This window comes from Argentina anserina, chromosome 6 (genome assembly GCF_933775445.1).
Source record: "Argentina anserina chromosome 6, drPotAnse1.1, whole genome shotgun sequence".
Classification (NCBI taxonomy): domain Eukaryota; kingdom Viridiplantae; phylum Streptophyta; class Magnoliopsida; order Rosales; family Rosaceae; genus Argentina; species Argentina anserina.
Genome location: NC_065877.1, coordinates 28,835,809 through 28,858,231, shown reverse-complemented (window position 1 = coordinate 28,858,231; position 22,423 = coordinate 28,835,809). Strand labels below are relative to the sequence as shown.

The window sequence follows — 22,423 nt, the reverse complement described above, 5'->3', positions numbered from 1 at the left end:
ACTCACACTCCTAATCCTAGCTAGTATGTATTTGTGTCCGAGCTATATTTCATTTACACACATAAGAAATTGAAATACATGATTTTAACCGTTTAAAATTTTAGTTTATCAATAAAAGATTATTATTATAAAATATCAATATAAATAAAAATCGTTTACTCGGTCGATTGCATCAAACAAATGAACAGTTATGGTGAAAGTTAATAGTCTTATGATCAATTGTTATTTTGTTTGATGCATTCAACTGAATAAACGATTTTTGTTTATATTAATTTTTTACGATAATAATCTTTATTGATAAACTAAATTTTAAACAATTAAAATTATATATTTGAATTTCTTAAGCGTGCAAAAGAAAAAAAATTAGACCACACACGTATAAACTAGATTGAATACGTACTTTTCCCTTTTCAAGTAGGTGTAAAGAGCTTAATGTTGCCACGCTTAATGTTGCCACCTCACTTGAGTTGTGCCGTAGAGGTTGAATTCGTTGGAACCAGAAGATGTTTTGGCGGCTGGGAAACAGACGTTGTTGCCTTAATTATTTTAACTCATTTGAATGAAAGCATGAGTCTTGATTGATTCAGCTATTCTTCACATATTATTGAGTATAGGGTTTTGGACTCCCTTTTCAAACGATAAGAAAGCAATTCTCAGTAAAGTTGAGTTTTGCACTTACTATCAACAAATCACAAGGACAAACAATACCAAATGTGGGTATTTACCTTCCTGACCATGTATTTAGTCATGGGCAATTGTACGTGGCTTTATTAAGAGGAGTTTCAGAGTCAACCACCAAAATTTTGATTAAAAAAGGATCATTACAAGACGAAGAAGGGGTGTTCACAACAAATATAGTGTACAAAGAAATATTACTTCCTTCTAGTTAATGTGTAATGTCATAAGGTATGTATGAACTTATTAATATATCTCCACTACTACAGATACTGAACTACTAAAATTACAAATCTGAACAATATAAATTTTGCAGGACTCACCATGGATAAACTCATAAGCCACTACCATGAATTGAGTGATGAGTGACATGCGTTGCTTTCAATTTATATGTTTACTTTGTTTCTTTTGTGAGCACTTCATTTTTTATGGGTGTTATGTTTAGTTAAGTTTTATATATTACTCTGTCCATGACTGTTTTTATATTATAGTTTATTTTCTAAGTCATATTATACTATAGTTTATTTTTATACTATAGTTAAATATATGATCATTGTTGATTAATACGTTTACTATAATGATGAATTTTCTTTATTTGATGAGGACACTTGGGAATTGCACACATTTGTGTGCAAACCTGTATTTGTAGAAAGATTATATGGTAAACTGTCATATGTGTAACTCATAATCAGTGAAAATATTAATTAAGAAACATTGCCGCAGTTATAGTAAGTAAAAATACAATATACGCACGCGCGAGCGCGGTTTTTACGCATGCGCATCGCGCGTGCAGGAAGGCTAGTATTATTGAGTATCAATAATAATGTGTTAGATTGTTTTTAAAGAGTGGATAAAATAGTCATCATCTTTTACAACGCGTTAGTATAAGTATAAACTAAATGCCCGTCAAATTTGCCGACTATAAATAAATGAAGAGTGAGACTCAAACAATAGAAATCAAAGCTTCATGCTAGATCGCTCGATCAAACTAAGTACTCACAAACAGTAAATCAACACTCAAGTTTAAAATGCTAGTACTATTATTAAGAAAAGAGGTTTGTTTCTTAAGAATTGTCAAAAGCTTTTGTCAACCTATGTTTCACCATTAAGTCCTTGATTGCTTTATGCATTTAGGAAATGGTGAGAGGTGTTCAATATAATTCACAGTGCAATGACACTTTAACAGAACCAAGCACATCCTACAACTCGGAACACCAGATTGCTCCTCCCCTATTCTTTTCTCAAGTCTCAACTTATCATCATTACCTCCCCCAACTCTTCAACTACCTGTCCAAACTGTCACTATATACTTCAACTCCCCGCCCTCAAAACCCAATCAAAAACCAAACCAAATGCTTCTCCAAACTCAATCCCTCACATCCCACTTCACCCTCCTCCCACTCCCCACTTCTAAACCCACTTCTAAACCCACTTCCAAAACCCAACTCTTCAACCCCAACTCAATTCGCAGACCACCAAGATGCTCCCTTTCCTCTGTTTTCAACCCGACCCAGTTGCCAAACCCGATCGCCAAGCCCTTGCCGGCCGAGGTTTCACGGACCATTCTGGAGTTGGTCTCTGTGGGCACCCTTTCCACTCTGACCCAACAAGGCTGGCCTCTCGGAATCGGTGTTCGCTTTGCTGTTGACCCTGAAGGCACTCCGGTCTTGTGCTTGGATGACAACAATAGACAGTTCTGTACTGACATGAGGTCTAGCCTCCATGTTCAGGTGAGTTTGTGGCTTTTCGGGTTCTTACTTTCTCAATGTTTGATGTTTAAGCTTTAAAAATTGATAATAACTTGATTGTTTTGTGCGTGTATAGTTAGAGCAATCGGGGTTGAGGACGCCGCAATGTACTATATTAGGCAGCATTGGCAAACCAGAAGACAGTAAGTTTTTGAAGGTAATGGTTTTATTTGGTTGTGTGTGGCGAATTGCAAGTTGCTTCATTACATGTCAATGGCTCAATGCATCATGTAAGTTGCTGGTTTTTGCGAAATGAAGGATGTGAAACTAGAATCTAGCATTGTTATGACAGCTTGGTCCTTTCTTAATCCTTAGTAGTATGGTGTTGACTGTTTGTGGTAGGATAGAACTTATAGAAGTAATAGTATGGTTTTGGCCAGTCGTGGTTTGGAAAGTTTGCATAAGCTTTCGATGTGTCCAATTACAAGTTCAGGATTGGGTGGGGTGAGGTTGGTGTAAGTACAGAAAAAGAAAAAGAGAATGAATAAACCTCATTAATACTTCCTAGGATGTGCACCTAGAGGAAGTTAAATTGGAATCTGATCACTGAAACAATTTGACCTAGGCAAGAAGATGCAGCAGTAATCAGTTCGTGTGTCTCCTTCAAATTTTTGCTCATAGAAAAGCAGTGAGTCTATTAATTGGTAAGGTGATGACCTAATAGTAAAGCAGCACAAATACAATGCAAAGAAGTATATCTATATAGGAATTGACTCAATTGAGTTTCAGAAAACCTAAGTTGCTGCAATGTAATGCAGTTCATGTAAGTGGTCGTAGGTCAATTTTTAGACCAGGCTGTGTCCATATATTGGCTGGCAGAGTGGCAGAGAAACTCCTAAATTGATACCTAGTTGGCTGTCCCATTTGGAAAAGCTCCAGTTTCATTTTTATGCGGTTGAATGTATTTCTTAGACTCAGTCAACTTAGTAATTCATCTGAAACTCTTAGAGTATCTAGTCTGTGGTCATTTTCTTAAGTTTGTATTTGTTCTTTTTACTTGTTATAATCAGCCTTCTCATTTGAGTATTGAATGTCATTTGTTTCAGTTTCTTCATACAGTGTGGAAAAAAAAGTTTAAAGAAGAAATTGATGAAGATCTTCTATATGTTGTTGATGTGGATCGAGTTCTTCAGATGGAGGACTTTAGAGAGGTATAATGCTGTGTTATTTATTTGATGCTGCAGTAGTAGTCATAGAAATAGTTATTTTCTATATGGGTATTCCTAGTTCTACCAAGGTTTCTTTGTATTTCTTATATTGTTAAACATTGGATATAAAGTATCTAAAAACCAAAAACATCTGTTTTCAAACTTTTTTGATCTTCTTGCAGGTTGGTACATGGGTCACGTCCTCAGATTATAAAAGTGCACAACCTGATCCTCTTCGTGACTCTTCAGAAAAGCTAGTGAATGATATAAACACCAACAATATTGAAGATATTAACCGTTTTTGCAATATTTATGCTGATTTGGACTTCCAGGTTTGTGCTAACTTAATTTTTGTTTTTGTTAGTTATGTCTTAAGTTTCAAATTGATCCACTGACAAGAGTATATAAATTAGAGTGCCAAGGTTTATTAATATGATGAAGGATAGTGTCCTTTGCAGATGTAAATAGGGATCATTTCAACTATTTGACGCTCAAAAGATGAACCATCAACATTCCAATTTATCTACGATATGCCATTTTTTATTTTGGCTCACCCTGACCAACATAATTGCATGCCCAATATCAGTGAGCCTTAAGCAATAGAAACGGTCTTTCATGTCTGCTTGTAGAATTCTTATGAGCCTTAAGAAGTTGAAATATATTTGAGTGTTTGTTGTTTAGATGCTAAAAACCTTCATCAGCAGCACAGCATCTGTTCGGATTGGTTTTTAAACAATTACGTCTGCTTTACTATTCTGATGTTATCATAGTATTTTGTTTTCCAGGTATCTGAAGCAAAGTTGGTTTGGATTGACCGGCTAGGACTTGACATGCGTATCTGGTCTCCTCAAAATGGTATATTTGAGGTTCGCATTCCCTTCCCCAGAGATGTGACGGATGAAAAAGGTGCAAAGTCAATGTTTAATTGTATGGCACAATTAGCATGGGAGGTCGAAAAGAATTTCCATGCCCCAGATTTTGAGAAGGTGAAACAAGTTAAGCAGATAACCTATGTGTAACTGTATCCATATCTATTAATGTGTGTCGTTAGTTGCAAAAGCTGCATCGTTATTGAGCTCTTTATATTCAAAGAATCTTTAGGCCATCTGCATTGAGCTGTTAATATGTACAACAGTACAAGGCATTGATATGTATACCCTGACACTCAAGAGATATTACAATTTTGAGATTGTATTCAAGGTTTTAGTTTCTGTCCATGACTTGATGTAGAGTTGCAGAAGCTTTATGAGTTTTCAGCAGACGCTTTACATTCAGATCTATTTCTTGTAATGATAATCCTTCAATACAAATACAAGTATCAGGTGTTTGGAAGACAAGGAGAGGAGCCATAGTCCAATTTCCAAGCAGCCAATGAAATTAAGAGTAGGTCCTTTAGTACAGAGCAGGCCTCTCAACTAGCGAAGTCTATAGTATATTAATGTATCCATGTACGAAATACCAACTCTATAGCAGTGAAACAGCTCTATAAAAGTCATTCAATTTATTATTATTATTGGAATTGAAGTCATAGCTACCGTTTATGTTCAAATTTCACTATGTATGACCTTATTCCAAACAAATCGTAATTTCACTATGTAATAATTTAGACACAAAACTGGAAGCAAAATCACCCAGAAAATTAGAGAAGAAAAAATAGAATGAAATAAAATAAAAATGTTATATCCGCGGGAATATCCAAAACGACGCCGTGCAGAACGTATTTCCCTGACTAAATAGCGGGTCAGCCGAATAAGGAACCCTAAAACCCCCCACAGTCCTTTGTTCTTCTAAAGAGCTTTAGAAAAACCAGACGACACAGAAGAAGACGGAATTGTAAGTCCTTGATTGATAGGTTGTTGGGTTTTGGCCTGTGTTCCTCTCATCTTTCCCATTTGATCTGAGTCAGCACTTCAATGGGGTATGCACAGCTTGTTATTGGCCCTGCTGGCAGTGGCAAGGTAACTTCACTTGCCCAATCTTAATCTCAAGCTATTGTGAGCATCACTAGAATTGGTGTTTGTTTTTGAATGAGTTTTTGTGTGTTTCTTGGGTTGATTGAGTTTGACCTGTTATGTTGGGAACACCCAGTCCACATATTGCTCCAGTTTGCACCGACACTGTTTGGATAATGGAAGGACTCTACATATTGTTAACTTGGATCCTGCTGCTGAGCATTTTGACTACCCTGTCGCCTTGGGTCAGTTGTCCTTTTGGTTACTCTCTTGTATATAGTTCGAGGAATCAGGGCGCTTAAGATTGTTTTTGTTTTCTTTTCCTGCTTGCAGATATCAGGGAGCTTATTAACTTGGATGATGTTATGGAGGAACTTGGGTTGGGTCCCAATGGTGGACTTATGTACTGCATGGAGTATCCTTTCTCTTTTACGTTTTTCTTCTTATTATGGTTTTTAAGGGCTTGTAGACAGTAAATGAATCTATTGTCAAATATCTCACCTCCTGGTATTCGCTACTCTTTATGTAACTCTTATGTTTTGAGGTGAATGACCTTAATCTCGATTACTAGACACCTTGAAGAGAATCTGGACGATTGGCTGGCAGAAGGATTGGAGGATTACTTGGATGATGACTACTTAGTATTTGACTGTCCAGGTATGAATACTAGCATACATGTTCCATTCTCTGTGTTTATTACCATGCATCAGTCGTTGAAAAATTAGGCATGCAAGTGGTTACATTGCAACTAAAAAGTAAGCTCCTTGGTAGTTCATACCGTTTTATTTCCCTTTTGAGTTCCTTCTTCTGATCTTTAGTTTCTTTTCTTGACCTGGATATCTAATGTTTTCAACTCTTAAAGTAGGGTGATATTACAGTAGTTGTGGCAACTACAAGATGCTCTTAACTTTTGAGTATCATAAAATAGTGCGGCATGTGATTGCAATAGATCATTTTAGTTAAGAGTGTTGCATATACAAACTTTTTTTACTTTTGCTTACCAGAAGCCTTTTGATTACTGAAACATTGAACTGACGCTTTTATTTTTATTTATCTTTTCTTTTACTCCGCTGAATTTGTCTAAAGTTCCTTTTTTTTTGCAATGGTATTAATCTGTGCATATTGAAGATTTTCAATATTAATCCTGTGCATTTGAATATTTTGAATATTAATCCAAACCCTTGTTCTAACCTTACAATTACTATTGAAAAGGTGATAAATGATTGGTTATTCTATGGTTTGGAAGGGCATCACAACTGATTGATTCTGAAAATTGTGCATATGTGTTTTGTTGTGTTGAAATAAACTCTGTGTTATGTTGTAATCAAAAACTTTTTTTGCTGTTATAGGCCAGATAGAACTTTTTTCTCACGTGCCTATGCTTCGGAACTTTGTGGACCATTTAAAGAGCAAGAGTTTCAATGTCTGTGCTGTATACTTACTTGATTCACAGGTCTGTATGGTTCTTATTATTTTGGGTTTGATTTTATTTTCCTGTACTGGCTCTCTATCTGTCCCTTGATACCTTTTTTTATTTTTGCTGTAACAGTTCATGACCGATGTGACCAAGTTTATCAGTGGATGCATGGCATCTCTTTCTGCAATGGTTCAACTTGAATTACCACATGTTAATATTCTCTCTAAAATGGACCTTGTGACAAACAAAAAGGATTTGGAAGAGTAAAGCTACCACTAATCTAATACTTCTCTCATCTTGCAACTGTACTAGTCTGTTTACCTTACTCATTGGCTTAACCCTTTCTGTTTCTTTTGTCTTTTCAGTTTCTTGAATCCGGAGCCCCAAGTTTTGTTGTCAGAATTGAACAAACGCATGTCTCCTAAATTTGCAAAGCTTAACAAGTCTTTGATGGAACTGGTGAGAATTATTTATTTATTTTTTGAGATTAGTTCTGCTTGTCTTGTCCCTAATTGAAATTTCAGCATTTATATTAGACAGTTCCTTTATTTGGTCATGAACTCTTTATTTATTCAAACTTTTTTTTTTGGGGGCGGGGTTTGCATTCTTATTGTTTTCGTATGACTGTACCTAAGTGGCTTGCTTGCATAGAGTATTTTCACTTGTTTATTACCTATAGCTTGAGTTTCAGGAGTGGAATAGCTTTCTACAAAGCTTTCTTCTGATTTAATCCTTCAGAGACAAAAAGTCTTTGGTTGTATTATCTGTATATATTATTTTCTCAGTGAAAACACCTTATGAGTTTATGTTACTTTTGTGCGAATTGTGCTAAATTGATGTTAGACTGAGAGTTATATGTTTATTGATGGAGCCGTGGAGGTTCTACTATGTGTTCTAGCATATATATGTATCTATGCATGCATGTATGTGATAGTGCAATTTGTTGTTCTTTTGAGAGACGATTTACTGTCGATCTTTTTAAATAAAATTGTTTTACCTGCAATAAAATTATTGTTGACCATGGTATACTGTGTGGGGTTCCAGGTTGATGATTATAGCATGGTGAGTTTTCTGCCACTTGACTTGAGGAAGGAGAGCAGGTATTCTTTTATCTATTTTTCTCTGATTTCCTCTCATGCATGTCTTGTGATAATCCCATTGTCTATTTTATTCTAAAAAAGCTGTGGTGGGGGGTTATAAATGTTTCTCCATATATCCGGACATATAGATTTTTGGGTTCCTCCCTCTTGGGGGCTAGGCTTTTCATTCATATACATATCTTAACTTGCTTAATTTTCATTGGTAGAAGAATGATCAAGGGAATGTAGTCTTGGCTATAGAATAATGAACACATTTTCTCAAATAGTTTCTAGGATACAAGTTATCTGTTATGCTTTACAGTTTTTAATCTTTGCTGGGGTATTGTTGTGGGGATGTATTTCGTGCTGTTCCATGGGTGACTTTAGTTGTCTTGTTTTTCTATTTGTGTCTTATATGGAGGGCAAAATTCTATCTTTTTGGCAGCATAAAGTATGTGTTGGCTCAAATTGATACCTCGATTCAGTTCGGAGAAGATGCCGATGTGAAGGTCAAGGATTTTGATCCAGAAGCCCCAGAAGACGAAACCTGATATGCATTGGATCCCCTTGTATGTAGGTATCAGAAATTTGTGAGGAGTGAAGGCGTTGAACTCCTCATGGTGTCATTGTCTATATCTAGGGTCAGATTATGAAAAACTCTCCCTTGTCTTGACAGTTATATGAAAGAGAAATTCTATGGAGCACTTGCACTTTTTGGATGAGTGGACTACGAACTTATTATGTGGTTTGGGAGGAGTACAGTTCTCTTGGCAGCATTACATGGCATACATGCTATTGTTCCTGATTCTCTTGCCTTTTCCCTAGCACTCCTCCCTTTCACCTTCCATCAACTCCTTCACTTTGTCACATATAAGTGATATAACATGTTTTACAATTGTTGTGACATATTCTGAAACCAGCAACCCTGCTTGATACATTAAAGTGGCAAATACACAGTTTGAATGTATATGTCTCTTAGCCCTAATTATGCCTTACTTTTTTTGCTCAGGAGTGTTCAAGTCCTATCAATCCTGGTATAGTATCATAGCTACTTTAACATTTTGACTGACCTAAATTATTTAGGCCAATGTCTAGTTTTTCGTTCGAGCCAAATTATTGCCACATCAATAGCCATACAAGTTTTGATCATTATAAAAGTTTCAGTTTTGACCACAAATCATGTATCAAGATGGAACGGTTTCTCAGGTGTTGGCAATGGGCATCCGTTATTATTGCAGCTTGACCAATACTCGGCTACAAGCTTGGAGAAGTAGGAATTGGTATCCAAGAGCTTTGAGGGTTCTTCATATTCCACTAGGTTCCCTACATGTTCAGAAAAAAAAAACCTCCAAATATCAGCAGAAAATACCTCTTCGAAGTGCCAAAAGCACTTTTAGACCACACAGCACCCTTGATAGACGGGTTATTATTCCTACTATGAAGCACAAAACCAGACTATAATGATGCATTCGACCATGACCATGTTGCTGTCTATAACTGTTGGAACTCTATGAGCAACTGTTATCACTGTGCAGTCTGCAAATTCTAGCCTGATTATTCTTTGAAGAATGGCATCTGTTGCGGAATCAATGGAAGCAGTGACCTCATCTAGAACTAGAATTCTGTTCCTCTTAAGAAGCACTCTTCCAAGGCAGAACAGCTGCCGCTGCCCGGCACTCCAATTTTCCCCTTCATCACTCACTGTTCAAACCATTACAGCAAGTTATGTTGCAATGTGATTCACATACTCGTAACACTGATGTCCATAGAAAATATCATGAACTCACCAGATGAGTCTAGTAGATTGGGTAGACTGCTGACTTTTGCCTTTAGCTGACACTTCTCTAGGGTCTACAAGTAAAAATTTGGGTCATTCTTCAGTTGTTTAAACTGAATCTCAGAATTAATAGTTGCTGAAAAAACACTGGAATGTTAAGTTGATGCTGGAAAGACCTTTACCCTCCATATTTCATCATCACTGTATAAGCCTAGAGGATCCAAGTTGGTTCCAATGCTACCCCTGAAAAGAACCGGTTCTTGAGGGATAATGCTGAGCTTCATTCTCAAATCCGTTAGTCCAATAGAGCAGATGTCTAGTCCATCTATTACAATGTCACCACTACTCGGCTCTACTAATCGAAACAAAGTAGTTTTCCCACTTCCTGTCCTTCCCACAACTCCTACTCTAGTTCCTTCTTTGAATGTGCAAGTGATTCCCTTGAGAACCAGTGGAGCGTTTTGACGATATTTTATCTGTAATGAAAGAAGAAATACAATTACTGTTTGACTATAAATATAAGTTGGTTATGTTTATCAATAAGAAAGCAATTCAAGTTCATGCTCATATGATTGAAGAATATCTTACATTTAGAGAATGCAGCTCAATCCTACCCTTTAAAGGTCATGAAGGCGGCGGCCTCTTCTCCTTGACAATAGCTGGAGGCTCTGGTGAAATCTGCATGAATTGTTTTATTCGTTCGACTGAGATGATATAGTTAGATAAGTTGCAATACCATCGGGTCTGGTAGATTTGTGTCAATGTTAATGTTAAAGCATACGAAAGAGATAGCACCACAAGCCCTGCAGAGATATCCTCAAAAAAATAAGACAAGTTTCAAACTGTTTAGCTAGTTTGAAACAGTTAAGAATGTATCACTAGTTCAATGAAAGGTTACTATGATCAATGTTTTAAAAGCTGTCCGGGTAGAAGCAATTATACCTGAAAGAGGGATCTTACCAACTAAATTAATTATTTGCCACCTTGTCACTGATAGCTAGTTTAACCCGCCGGCCGGGATCCCCAATCGGACCTCCAAGACTTGGTAAAAGTAGAGCTCAGGTCGTTTAGTAGATATCAGGAGTCGTTAACTTTAATTACTCGTGAGTCAATGGCTAAGAAGTAACATGAGATTCCATAATTAGGTTGTTTTAAATAACAAACCATAATAGTAGCTAGGTTGCTATATATTGATATTAATTTGTCGACCAACTCCAAAGAGGTTAGGGATGACAATATTACCCATCGGGTAGTGTATTCACGGGTATTCGACTATAATGGGTAAAAACGGGAAACGAGTATGCGGATCCCCAATATTCGAAATATGGAATCGGGTATTTGAGGGATGATATTTTGATCTCTATCCACACCCAATAAGAATAAAATATATTATATATGTTTCAATATTATTTAATTAATTAATATTTATGCAAATAAAAACATATTTATAGTTATTTTTTTATTTTGAACTAGACTTGTATTGGTTTAAGTTGGATTAATGTAAAAAAACTAATTTTATCATGATATTTAGTTTTCATTTTAGATTTTTACGTTTGTCTATACTTCATATGAATTTTATATAATATAACAACGTATCATTAACGGGTATTTGGGGCGGGTATGAAAAACGGATCCCCAGCGGGTATGGAGACGGAGAATACTCATTATTTTCTAACGGAGATTGGGGCGGGTATATATGGGGACGTAATTGAAATTGGATATGGGTATGGTATTTCGATCATTTGACCTTACCCTGGCCATCGCCACCCCTAAGAGAGATAAACGTTTTGGTAGCATCATTGAGTCAATTGAGTTAGAGGTTTCGGCCCCTTAAAAATCGGTCTGGCACGACCCGACACTGTTAGCGGCCAGGCCCGAGCACTTTTTGTTAATGGGCGAGGCTGGGCCTAGATATTTTAGCCCATGGGCCCGGCCTGATCCGAGCCTGTTTTGAGCCCTGCACGGCCCAAACACAATAAATTCATAGATCAGTCCGTTAAAAGCATAATTTTATATTATTTATATATATATATTTAAATAATTATAATAATGAGAATTGAATGTTAGACCTTTTAAATATAAACCTCTCGATTATTTTATTATTTTAATTAAATTATTTTACAAATACCATCAAAGTAGTGATAAAAAAGTCATAGTTTTGACATATGTAACGTTTTAAAAATAAAATTATCAAATGTGTTGTAGTATTCTATTTACTATTTTAAATAGTTATATAAAACAAATATTCTAATTACATAATTTTTAATGTTAATTGTGTCTTCTAATACTAATGGTAGAACTTGACTTAATATTTAAGCAAATGAGTCGGCCTGAGTCCGGCACGAAAAATAAATGAGCCGGCCCGAGCATGACACTGACATGATTTTGACCCGTTTAAAATGGATCGGGCCGGCCCGACACATCTTGTTTGCCACCTCTAATTTGAGTGCATGCGTATCAGAAGTTCACAAAAAGAAGATAGTATGCATTGGAGTAAACAAACGATTAATCTGGAACAAATGTGTGAGAGAGATGTGGCAATTCTTCATTCTGTGCTCGACTATAGGGTCTCAATTTTAACCGATCACTTCATGTAGTTCCAATTTTCGACTAATTGCTTCATTTTTTGTCATTTCATCCAAAATGATTAAAACCCAGATTTGGTCAGAATCACACACTAATTTCAAACCTTCACACACATACCTTTTCAATTCAGAATCATATGGGTCCATTTTGGAGAAATTTAAGGTGAAACTTGTTTGAATTCTTGGGGTTAGAGCTCCTTATTCAGATTTCTGGGTTTTTTTATTGGAATCAATATTCTGGGTCTTGGTTGGAGAAGAAGAATTCTGGGTTTAGTTGATTTTCTCCTATTGTGTTGTGTTTGATGTTCAAATTTTGATGGTAGAAATCCTTGTTGGGTATGTGAGGAATTGCTTTGATTAGAGAATTGGGATTGGTGGTGTGTTGCGGGGAAAAGTTATTAATATTGCATATTGGGTTGTGCCAGATTGTGAAAGTTGGATTATTTTGTTGGTGCTTCTTGAAACTAATACTATATGTGAACCCTCTACGTGAATCACTTTTCACTTTCTCTCCACTTAATTTCTTGATGGAGGCGGATTCCACAAGCTTTAAAATCACACTTGGCTTAAGCTGGGATTAAAGTTCTGGGTTTCTTTGTCGGAATACGGAGAAAAGAACTCAGACAGGTAGATAGTGAAGGAGAGGAGAGGTACAAGTTTTTTTTTTTTTAAAAGAAGTAAAATAAATAAATAAAATTAAAATTAACACTCTGTTCGTTAAATTGTGTTAAGTGAGACGCCCCATGTTATATTTTGATTGTTGGCACATAGTCGACACTGGAAAATTGGGCACAGGTTATGTGCTCCCGTACATGAGTTCTTATTTGATAAAAAAAAAAAAAGTAGCTTGTTTAATTCATTGCCCGTGTGGCCATGTAGTTCAGCGTAACATGTAATATAGGACACTCGTACCACGTGTGCCCTCCACTGTGATGGCGAAAATACCCATCTGCATTTCCGTAATATGAGTTCAATTGACACGTGGTGCGGGCGTTAGTCCCTAAACCAATACCATCAGACAGTCACGTACTTCTTATTCTTCAGAAACCAAATGCGAGTGAGAGTCACAGAGTCAGAGAGAGAGAGAGAGAGAGAGACGATTACGGCGACGACGATACCGCATTTTCCGATGGATCAACTTTTCTCGGCGAAACCTAAAGGCTTCCGTATCCACCGAAAGTCGCGCCTCGCTTCCAAGCTCAAAGCCTCCATCTCCGCCAAGCTCTCTGAATTTCTCGGCGATTACTCCGACGACGTCTTCCTGGTAATCTTCTTCTCGCTCTTTTCACCTTGAATTACACTTCATTTCTTGTTCATTTTGTCATTCCGAGCTTGAATTGAAGAAGCGAATTGATCATTTCGCTGAAAATGCATCGATGATTCTCGTAATTACTCTTCGCTAGGTTGATGAGAGAGATTGAGATGTTCTAGCAAAATACGAGTGTAATTCTGGCTCCAATTTCTTCGTTTGGTTCTCAGAAAATGTAGGCTTAGATTAGGCTGTGTTTTGTGCTGAACTTGCTCTAGGTTAACAGATTAGCACTATGCGATTGAAGTTTCAATCTCAGAACTACCTAATGTGTATATGGAATCGAAGATGAGCTTACATAAAACCTTCTAATTCGAAAGAATTTGAGTGGATGAGGAGGAATTGTATGATAGTGTAGGAGTATTAGGAGTTGAGATATTAGCAATCATGATTTCAGAGTGGAAGTTTCTGTAATTTTCAGGATTCGAAACTGTTAGGTCCTCAGAGACTGATTTACGTATTGCTTTTTCAACACTGATCAATAGTTTGATAAGTTGATATAACGATGAAATATATTTGTCTTTCGGTTCCTGTAGTTGAACTTGATTTGACATTATTTGTCGAAATTTCATATTCTTCTCGTTGCCTAATTATTAGCACTGGAGTATGCTACTATTGATGAAGTATACTAAGAGACTTTTTTATTGGTTTAGGAGTATGTTACAGTGCTGGTTTGTAATGGAAAGGATCAATATCAGGCAAGAGAGGACTTAGAGGCGTTTCTTGGTGAGCGGAGTGAAGAATTTGTATCATGGTACCCTGTCCTAATCTTTCTTTATTCATAATAAGTTCATAACTATTTATATATAAAGTGAACTCTACATTGAAAACATGATTCTGTTATCCAAATTGCGTAGTTAACACAAACAGGAACCCTGTCCATAAGTTACTTCGACATTGGTGTTCCGTATTTTTAACACAAGTAAACCATTGCTATTTTTATATGTTCAAAGTATATCTGTATTGTTGTAGAATATATTACACGTAATTTTCTGAAAACAAGAAGAAATATTGGCGATTTCAGTTAAAATTGAAGTAGAGTCGGAAATTCCCATCAGAACAAAAATGGCTGAAATAAGTTAGCTTTATCTGTTTATGTAGGTTGTGGAACTATCTAGATGAAGTTCCTGGAATTAGCCACCAAGAGAGTGATAGAAACAATGGTGCAGAAGTGGACAGGTGTACAGACTTCCGGAGCCATGTTAACAAACTTTTGGTAATATCAGTTATCCAACTTTATTACTTTATGCATGATAGAATTGTAGTGGAAGTTTTAATATAGCTGCCTGCAGCAGAGGAAAGGTGATAAAGTGCAACATTCTGCTTCTGATTCTGCTGCCTGTAATGATATGAAGCTTGCTAAAGGTACAAGGATAGTATTGTCAGAAGGACGTGGAAATGAAATTCCGAGAAGATGTATGGCAACTGGAGATATTGATGGTGAGGGAGATCGAAGAACTGAGTCTAAATGTGAAATTGCTCAGGTTGGCTTATTGGACTATTTACTAGGAGTTTTGGTAAATCTAGACAACTTTCCTTTCTTCCTAATTTCAAATTAACTTATTGAATAGCAGATGGTCAAGCACAAATGTAGTGGATTACCTAGAGAGCGCTTACATTTACCAGAAAGAGAGGCCTTGTCTGGGAATACTGAATTTTATATGTCAGGTACATGCTAGATTATGTTGATTAGCTGCATATTGCTTAGAAAATACAGATATGCTGAATGCATGTGTGCTTGGGAACTGAAGTCCGCTAAACTCATTAATAGGCGTCAGATATATTTCTTATGGCTGCCAGTCATGCTGAACTTTGTGATGGTTCCTTATGCAGGAAGCCGATTTTCTACACAGATTTGTGCCGGTAACAAGTCAGGAGTTAGTCTGTCACAAAGATCTATAGGTGCAGGATCCATACTTCCTAAAATTTATAGGGGTAGTGTTTGGGATAGATTAGGCAAGCCATGTGAGGACATGTCTGAAGGACTCAAGAGTGGTGATTTGGGTGCTGGGCAGAATGAGCAATATGAGAAAATTTATAATCATTTCTCGTTAATACCTCCAAAGAGGAATCCTGCTATTAATAAGAAGAGATCCTACAGCTATCATGGTGAAATGAAGAAACTGGAACATATAAATACCACAGTGAGTGAACCTCATTTTGCAAGTAATATTGGACGAAAGAGGCTGTTTGGTCAAATCAGTACGAGCCTTGATACTGGTTCAGCTTTGGTAGATCAGAATAGCAGGGATCGTAGATGCAAAGACACCTCACAGAAGTTTAAGAAATCAAATGTGGGCACAAATGATATGAAGACTATACAAAATCAGGTAGCTACTTGTCTTTTTAATTCTATATCATAGTTGATTGGAAAGAGTTACTGCTAGTCTCAAGCCTGTGCTAGCCATGAGGATTGAATTTATGCAATAGATGCACTTTTGGAATCAATTTCTCCATCTTTTTTGACTGGGTACAAGTGTTGGCAAAATGTTGAAGTGCTGAACTTTTTTCCCCAGGAACTGCTTGATGTGAAAGAGAAGTTGAATCAAATTGAGATCGAAATGTCTAAGCTTCGGTCAAAGAAGGTAGAGTTTGAAAATGATGGGAAAACGAACCACTTGCTGAATTCTGGTAAGACTTTATACTTGGACCAACTCACCTTGCTTATAAGTGCTTGCAATTTTATTCAGAACCAGAAACTGATGAATTTTCGGGTTATGAAAGATATTGAGATGGATGTGCTTGTAAAAGAATGAAATTAGACTAGTAGTGTTTGCAATATCTTGATACAAGACAATCAGAATTAGTGATATCTCTCTGTGGCCATTTTTGTTTGCATCTTCATTCTTCTCATCTTGTTACCTCAAGTTAAATTAAATTCTATTTTCCCTAAATCTTCTGTTGAAAAGAGGATTCTGTAAGAGTGCAAGGGGGTTGTCGTGTAACTTCAAGAACAGAGTCATATCCGATTTTGTGTATTATTGACGATTCTTCTAAATGTTATACAACAAATAACATTCTTAGATACCTGAATGCAGATGGATATATATAATTTTTTTTTATGTTAGATTTCTATTTATTCCTCATGCAAATGCAAATGCACATCATAACTGCTGCAGTCTAGCTTTAATAATTAACAATCATGTTGTGCCAAAACCTTCACCTTTTTATCGAAATTTAGTGCTCTTGTTACAATTGCAGGTGCACAGAAAGATTCAGAAGAAACTGTTGAGTCAAGAACTGTGTTGGTGACAAATGTAAGCTTGAAGCAGTCATTTTATATCTTTCTTTTTTGTTTTCTTTTTGTTTTTTGAAGAAGACATAAGTGACATAACTACCTACTCCAGAGGAAATTGCATCCTCCTTTCTCTCTATATATCCTGTTTCTCTAAATGCAGACTGTGAATTCTTCTCCAGAGTAGTAATTTGTTCTTGTTATAGAACAATTTTGTAACTATTTTTAACTCAATTCCGGCCTTTTTCCTATTTATATCCTATCAATTGGTCGTAGGCACCCTATGTATCGTAGATAATATCATAAATAATCTTTAAAACTAAGATGAAGGTTTTTTTTTTTTTCTAGACATTCCATGTATTAAAGTTGTCATGGGCACTAGGCACAATTAAACTAGAATAACAAGAATACAAGAATCATCTGGAGCTCTGGACAGGTATTGCATTGAGTAATACTATACAGAATTTATGTCATATGTATAATCTTTATTATAACTCATATGGTTGTTTACACACAGTATCAGGTGCAACTTTCTTTGTCCTGTCTAAGACATCCTTGCCTGAGCTGTCAGATTTCTCGCCCGCTTCTTCATAAACTAACCTAGAAAGCAGGGTGAAACCTGAACTTGAAACATGCATTCTAGACAGTATTTGTTTGAATGAAATACGTGATGGGCATGATTGACTTCTATGAGCCTTTATTATACGACTCAGCTGAAGTTTTTTTAGTGCTGCTTTTTGGCTCTACACATTTCAGAAGCATAGTTCTGATAATAGTATAAAAAAGCAGGTACATTTTGCAGCAACTAGAGAAGCTTTGTCACTATACTTTTCCAAGTGTGGAGTGGTTGTTAACGTGATGATCCTGACAGACACATTGACATCTAAGCCAAAAGGGTAATGGTTAATTAGTCATGTTTCTATTGTGGTTCCTGCTTACTGATGAGTATAAGTTGATTAGATTCCGTTTATATGTTCTATCTTGGGTCTGGGGCGGATTCTTTAGAAAAATCTTTTATTAGCCTGCTTATCGTTTCTGTCTGGCTAGGTCTGCTTATGTTACTTTTGCTAGCAAGGAGTCTGCTGACAAAGCAGTGGCATTGAGTGGGGCCACATTCTTATGTAGGAATTTGAAGGTAAGCACTTCCTTTGTTTTCAAAGGAGAAATGAGTTAATGGTGTGGCACTGCAAGATTAGATTTGAGAACAAAAACTAAATGTGAAATGAATAAAATGTAAGGACTAGGGGAGGTCTTATTGACAGTAGTAAACCATTTAGTCATTTCTTCTATCATGTCTAAATTATACACTGGATAGCTCGATAATCTTGAGTGCTTCAGATCTGTAGGTTAAAGTTGTTCTGTTTCTTATGAAATTTTCATTCTTTCATATACTTAAAATGTCATCAGGGTGATTCTCATAGTAAGTATTTGGTAAACTACAGTGGCCATGCATCCTGTTCAACATGAGGATTTGATAATTTATAAACGAAATATAATTTGTAAGAAGTTATACTGATTTCATAGACGTTAATATTTCGTAGTGGATGCAAGATTTTAGTCTAGCGGTTGCATAAGTAAATCAGTGGAACTTTCATTGAATTTCATATATCTTGAATATGTCATCTGGTCTTAGTCCTCTGCCTTTTGTTATCGCCTGATTCTAGTTCCTTCATGAAGTTTCAGTTGTTTGTGAAGCAAATTTCCTGAGGTTAGAATTTGAATATAGGTCTGCTGTCTTATTTCTGCTTGAATACTTTTTGCATAGATTCTAAGGATGGGAGGAGCAGTTGCGGAGGCATCAGCACCAACCCAGCTTGTCGGGTCAACTTCCCTCAATACCCCCAGCAAACCACGTTATATGAGGTCTACTCTGCGGTGGAGAAGAGAACCTGGTACGGTCGCATCCGAACATTCACGCCCAGCTAGTGTAGGAGTTTCCTTCTCTGCCCACGATAGTTCAGAGAAAGACAGGAAGACTTTCATCACCCGAGCCCCATGAAGTATCCATAATATTCAGAGATCGCATAGGACTGATTAACGTAGATCTTAACTAAATAGAACGTACAAAATGTAGCAAGTTGGAAGGATATCAGGTTGTTCTAGACCTGCTGCAAAGTGCAAACCACTTGAAGGCTGTTTGCTGCTTTTGTTTGCTTGGGTGGAATCTCTGTGCAGATCTTATCATGCCTTCTCATGTACAAGCTCAATATACTTGTGTCGGTATAAAATATCGTACCTGCAGCAAAATGGACAAATGCCCCCAACAAAGTCCCCTCATCCTTTCCTGATTCAACAAAGTTATCGCATTCTACCTTCAATTTCGACCTTCAAAACATTATGTTCCCATCCAAAATAGAACAAAGCCTTTCCTTCCCCAAAGTATTCTCCCCAATACATTAACAACCTTCCCAACCCCTTGGTCCGGCCAAGACCATCTTTGGCATCATCTTAGAAGCACCAATTTCCCAGTTAACTACCTCATAAATCATTGTCTTGCATCGATCAATTCCCTATCTTCGCCTACTTTCTTTTCAAGTTTTCTAAACCCAACGGGATGTTCCGCCTGCTAAGTTATGCCATCCACCATGTCTGAGTAACGGAATAGACATCACCATTCTTAACGAGTTTGCAGTTCATGTTCTTTACACATTGCTTAGGCACAGATTCAACACAACTTTCTGTCATTTTTCTTTCTCTATCGAACAAAAGAAAAGCATGGCATACAGTACATACAAGTCACATTTTTGTATGTACTTCTAAATAATTCATATGTAGGTAATGTAGCTTAAGAATCCAATGATGGATACTACTTCTATTTCTTCTAGATCATGCACATCACCTTTTAGAGGGGATCACATAGCTGTAAGAGTAACACGAAATTGATTTTGCACCAGGTTTTTCAGCTTACCAAAGCGTATATTTTTGGTGCTGCAATGCTTCTTAACCAGTTTTGGCTGAAACATGGAAGTAATCATATTCTCCATGCTTTGTGTTGTGTGCTTCACATATTTACTAGCACTTGCATCTTGTTCCACCAAAACACCATACTTTTGCATGTAGCTCCTGTAAGCTGGTACAACTGCCTGCACCAAAATCTGGCATACTTTCTGCCTCAAATTTTCGTCACATATGACCCAATTCGATTGCTTCTTGTACCTTTCATCGAAACCCTCATTGAATTCTTTCAGCTGCTTCTTTTCAGACTCCTGAATTGAATCTAAATCCTTCCGAGTTATAAGAAGCAGCAGCTTTCCCCAGCATTCTCTTAAGTAGAGAGCTGCACTATTGTCCCTGTACTGCTCATGAGCATCCAACCAAGAATCTCCCATGATATCGCCGAGCTTTGTGCCTTTTAGTTGACAGAAATGGCAATGGTTGTTCATCATAAAGAGGTAGGAGAGGCAGACATCTTCATACGCCTTGGACCATGCATCAAGATTTACCCCAACTTCCTTCATTATGATAATAATGTGGTTACTAAGGAAACCATCTCCATACTCATCTTGATTCCAGCTCTGACGAATCTTCAAGACCTGGGCCAAGAGTGGCCTATAGTCATCCCCTAGTAGTTGGTCACAGTATTTAGTTATATAGCTTACTAACCCGGGAATGCCACCATCTGAAGGCGGAGAAAACCGCCGCTGCATCTCCACTTGACAAGGAAGCTCCTGGAAAATCTCGTAAGCACCGTTCACTACTGCCTTCACTAGTTCCCTTGTCAGGGTCCGAATGTCAGTGCAGGCCTCTCCACCAAATAGCCGGTTGAAATTTGATCTTAGACTTTCCATAAGTGCAAATATATCTAGCAGCTTCAAGAGCTTGAGAGGGTCTTTCTTCATCTTAGTGACATTCCTTCCAAACTGAAGAAAATAGATGAGTCTATATTCCTCAGCTAGTCTTGCAACACAGTGCTTCCAAGCACCTGATTTGTTATTCTCAAAGATATCGTTACAGAGTTTGTACTCCAGCTCAATTAAGTCTGTCACAACATAGTCCAAATCCTTGCACCATTGATCGATATGAGACTCGATGCTTTGGATGTCATCGAATTCGGTGACTTGTATCTCAAGGTAGTCCAGATCAAGTGCCTGCAAGCTTCTTTGTGCATTTAAACTCCGAACTTCAATGTACAAGACTATGCACTTTTCAAGCCGAATATCACCATCCAATCTCCCAGCTATGGCTTGAAGCTTTTGGATTACCGGCATAGTCAGTGGTAATAAAGTAGCACAGGTTGTTGTTGTAACATTGTTCTCCATCAACAGACTTCTGAATTCAGTCTTAAGTTTGTTGAATGCAGCATTGAGAGGTCCTCCCTCAAGACGAGCACGCTCCTTGATTTCATGCAACTCATGTAGGATCCTCAGAGATTTCTTTACATTCAAGAGGCTTTGATCACTGGAAAAAACAGTGTCTTCCCGAAACTCAACAATGGCCTCAAGCCACTGAATGGCCAGCCCACAGTTGTCAGCAAGGAATCCCAAAGCTTCTTCTAGCATCTTCATAGATGAAAGATAAGCAGCAAGATCAGCACATGACTCATGAAGTAGTGACTCCTCAAGTTCACGAACAACATCATAGACTTTGAGAACAGCAGCAGCAGGGCCAATGGCACCATTGATTTGGTCCCTGATTGCAAAGTAACTACATTTTTGCATGGAGAAAGGTTTAATTGCAGCTTCCAAAGTTGGCAATCTCCGCCGAATGTCTTCCAATCTAGGCCCGATTTCATCTAGCTTCGAAGAAATAGCACTAGATTTCTCCAGACTAGCCCTCAAGATTTTTCGTGCAGCTTGGAGATTCTTGACATATTCAACATCAGCCATTGCCAAAAGTAGTAGCTATCTGAGAATCCCCAAGAATTGACTCAAACTAACTTGTGAGCTATTTTATAATCATTAGAACTAGAGAGGAGTGTAGTAAAAAGTTATCTCAAGCTTTCTTCTACACCACTCATTTACTTTCCACCAAACTTACCAAGACTAAGGAAAGGAATACCATTTTCAAACCAACCTTCACTTGCAAAACTGAAACACCGAAGGGGCCTCAACTACCAAGCAATGAATCTCCTTAAGTAATGCAAACAAACAAGCATAAAATCTTAGGGGATTTGAACCACCAAACAACGGACTTCAATTGCTCATCATATATACCTATATGCTCATCTGCAAACAAAAAGGCAATGCCCAAAATTTGCAATCCAGAAGTCCATGTAGTCTTGTCAGATTACATTTCAATGATCATTGGTATGAAAATGACAACTAACTAAAGGAAAGGTGATGGGTTTGTAGTTAGATCTTCCCCTTCTAATCTTCATTAGATGTTGGATCGATCAACCTATGATGCATTTGGTCAAAAAACAAGAAAAAGATCCAATAATTATGCACGAAAAGTTCGGAGTTATCCCTACTTTTTGGCGTATGTAAGTAAGCAACTCCAATGCAGCAAAGCAAATCTCAGCATTCACAGTTTTGATTTTTGAAGCATTGTCAAGTCAC

The 22,423-nt window shown here is 37.1% G+C and overlaps 5 protein-coding genes across 8 annotated transcripts; 3 read left to right on the top strand and 2 right to left on the bottom strand.

Moving 5' to 3' along the window:
* The first annotated feature begins 1,853 nt into the window (after positions 1-1,853).
* On the top strand, positions 1,854-4,782 carry LOC126799480 (glutamyl-tRNA reductase-binding protein, chloroplastic). The gene is made up of 5 exons (XM_050526687.1): positions 1,854-2,405; positions 2,500-2,580; positions 3,470-3,574; positions 3,754-3,903; positions 4,357-4,782. Exons 1-5 carry the CDS (start codon positions 2,028-2,030, stop codon positions 4,588-4,590), a joined length of 948 nt encoding a protein of 315 aa, XP_050382644.1. The 5' UTR covers positions 1,854-2,027; the 3' UTR covers positions 4,591-4,782.
* Positions 4,783-5,363: 581 nt separating this feature from the next.
* On the top strand, positions 5,364-8,738 carry LOC126799016 (GPN-loop GTPase 3). Its single transcript, XM_050526125.1, has 9 exons — positions 5,364-5,529; positions 5,660-5,768; positions 5,857-5,938; positions 6,095-6,180; positions 6,873-6,976; positions 7,073-7,203; positions 7,306-7,399; positions 7,985-8,040; positions 8,465-8,738. Exons 1-9 carry the CDS (start codon positions 5,485-5,487, stop codon positions 8,568-8,570), a joined length of 813 nt encoding a protein of 270 aa, XP_050382082.1. The 5' UTR covers positions 5,364-5,484; the 3' UTR covers positions 8,571-8,738.
* A 458-nt stretch (positions 8,739-9,196) lies between these two features.
* On the bottom strand, positions 9,197-19,768 carry LOC126797221 (ABC transporter C family member 8-like; the record flags this gene model as incomplete). Its single annotated transcript, XM_050523886.1, has 5 exons — positions 9,197-9,388; positions 9,494-9,720; positions 9,807-9,870; positions 9,979-10,272; positions 19,736-19,768. Coding segments are annotated over 5 exons (810 nt in total), but the record flags the coding sequence as incomplete, so codon positions are not given.
* LOC126798748 (uncharacterized) lies at positions 13,462-19,545 on the top strand. 4 transcript variants are annotated; one of them, XM_050525794.1, is made up of 11 exons: positions 13,462-13,645; positions 14,344-14,444; positions 14,792-14,906; positions 15,046-15,174; positions 15,265-15,358; positions 15,524-16,020; positions 16,207-16,321; positions 16,892-16,947; positions 17,712-17,821; positions 17,973-18,060; positions 18,691-19,545. In XM_050525794.1, the coding sequence occupies exons 1-11, from the start codon at positions 13,511-13,513 to the stop codon at positions 18,922-18,924; spliced, it is 1,674 nt and encodes a 557-aa protein (XP_050381751.1). In that variant the 5' UTR covers positions 13,462-13,510; the 3' UTR covers positions 18,925-19,545. The 4 variants fall into 4 exon arrangements, with proteins under 4 accessions (XP_050381751.1, XP_050381749.1, XP_050381747.1 ...); XM_050525792.1 differs by having other exon boundaries at positions 14,986-15,174; XM_050525790.1 differs by having other exon boundaries at positions 14,983-15,174; positions 18,691-19,544.
* On the bottom strand, positions 19,710-21,751 carry LOC126798747 (exocyst complex component EXO70A1). Its single transcript, XM_050525789.1, has one exon. The coding sequence runs from the start codon at positions 21,749-21,751 to the stop codon at positions 19,778-19,780; it is 1,974 nt and encodes a 657-aa protein (XP_050381746.1). The 3' UTR covers positions 19,710-19,777.
* Between the last annotated feature and the right edge of the window lie 672 nt (positions 21,752-22,423).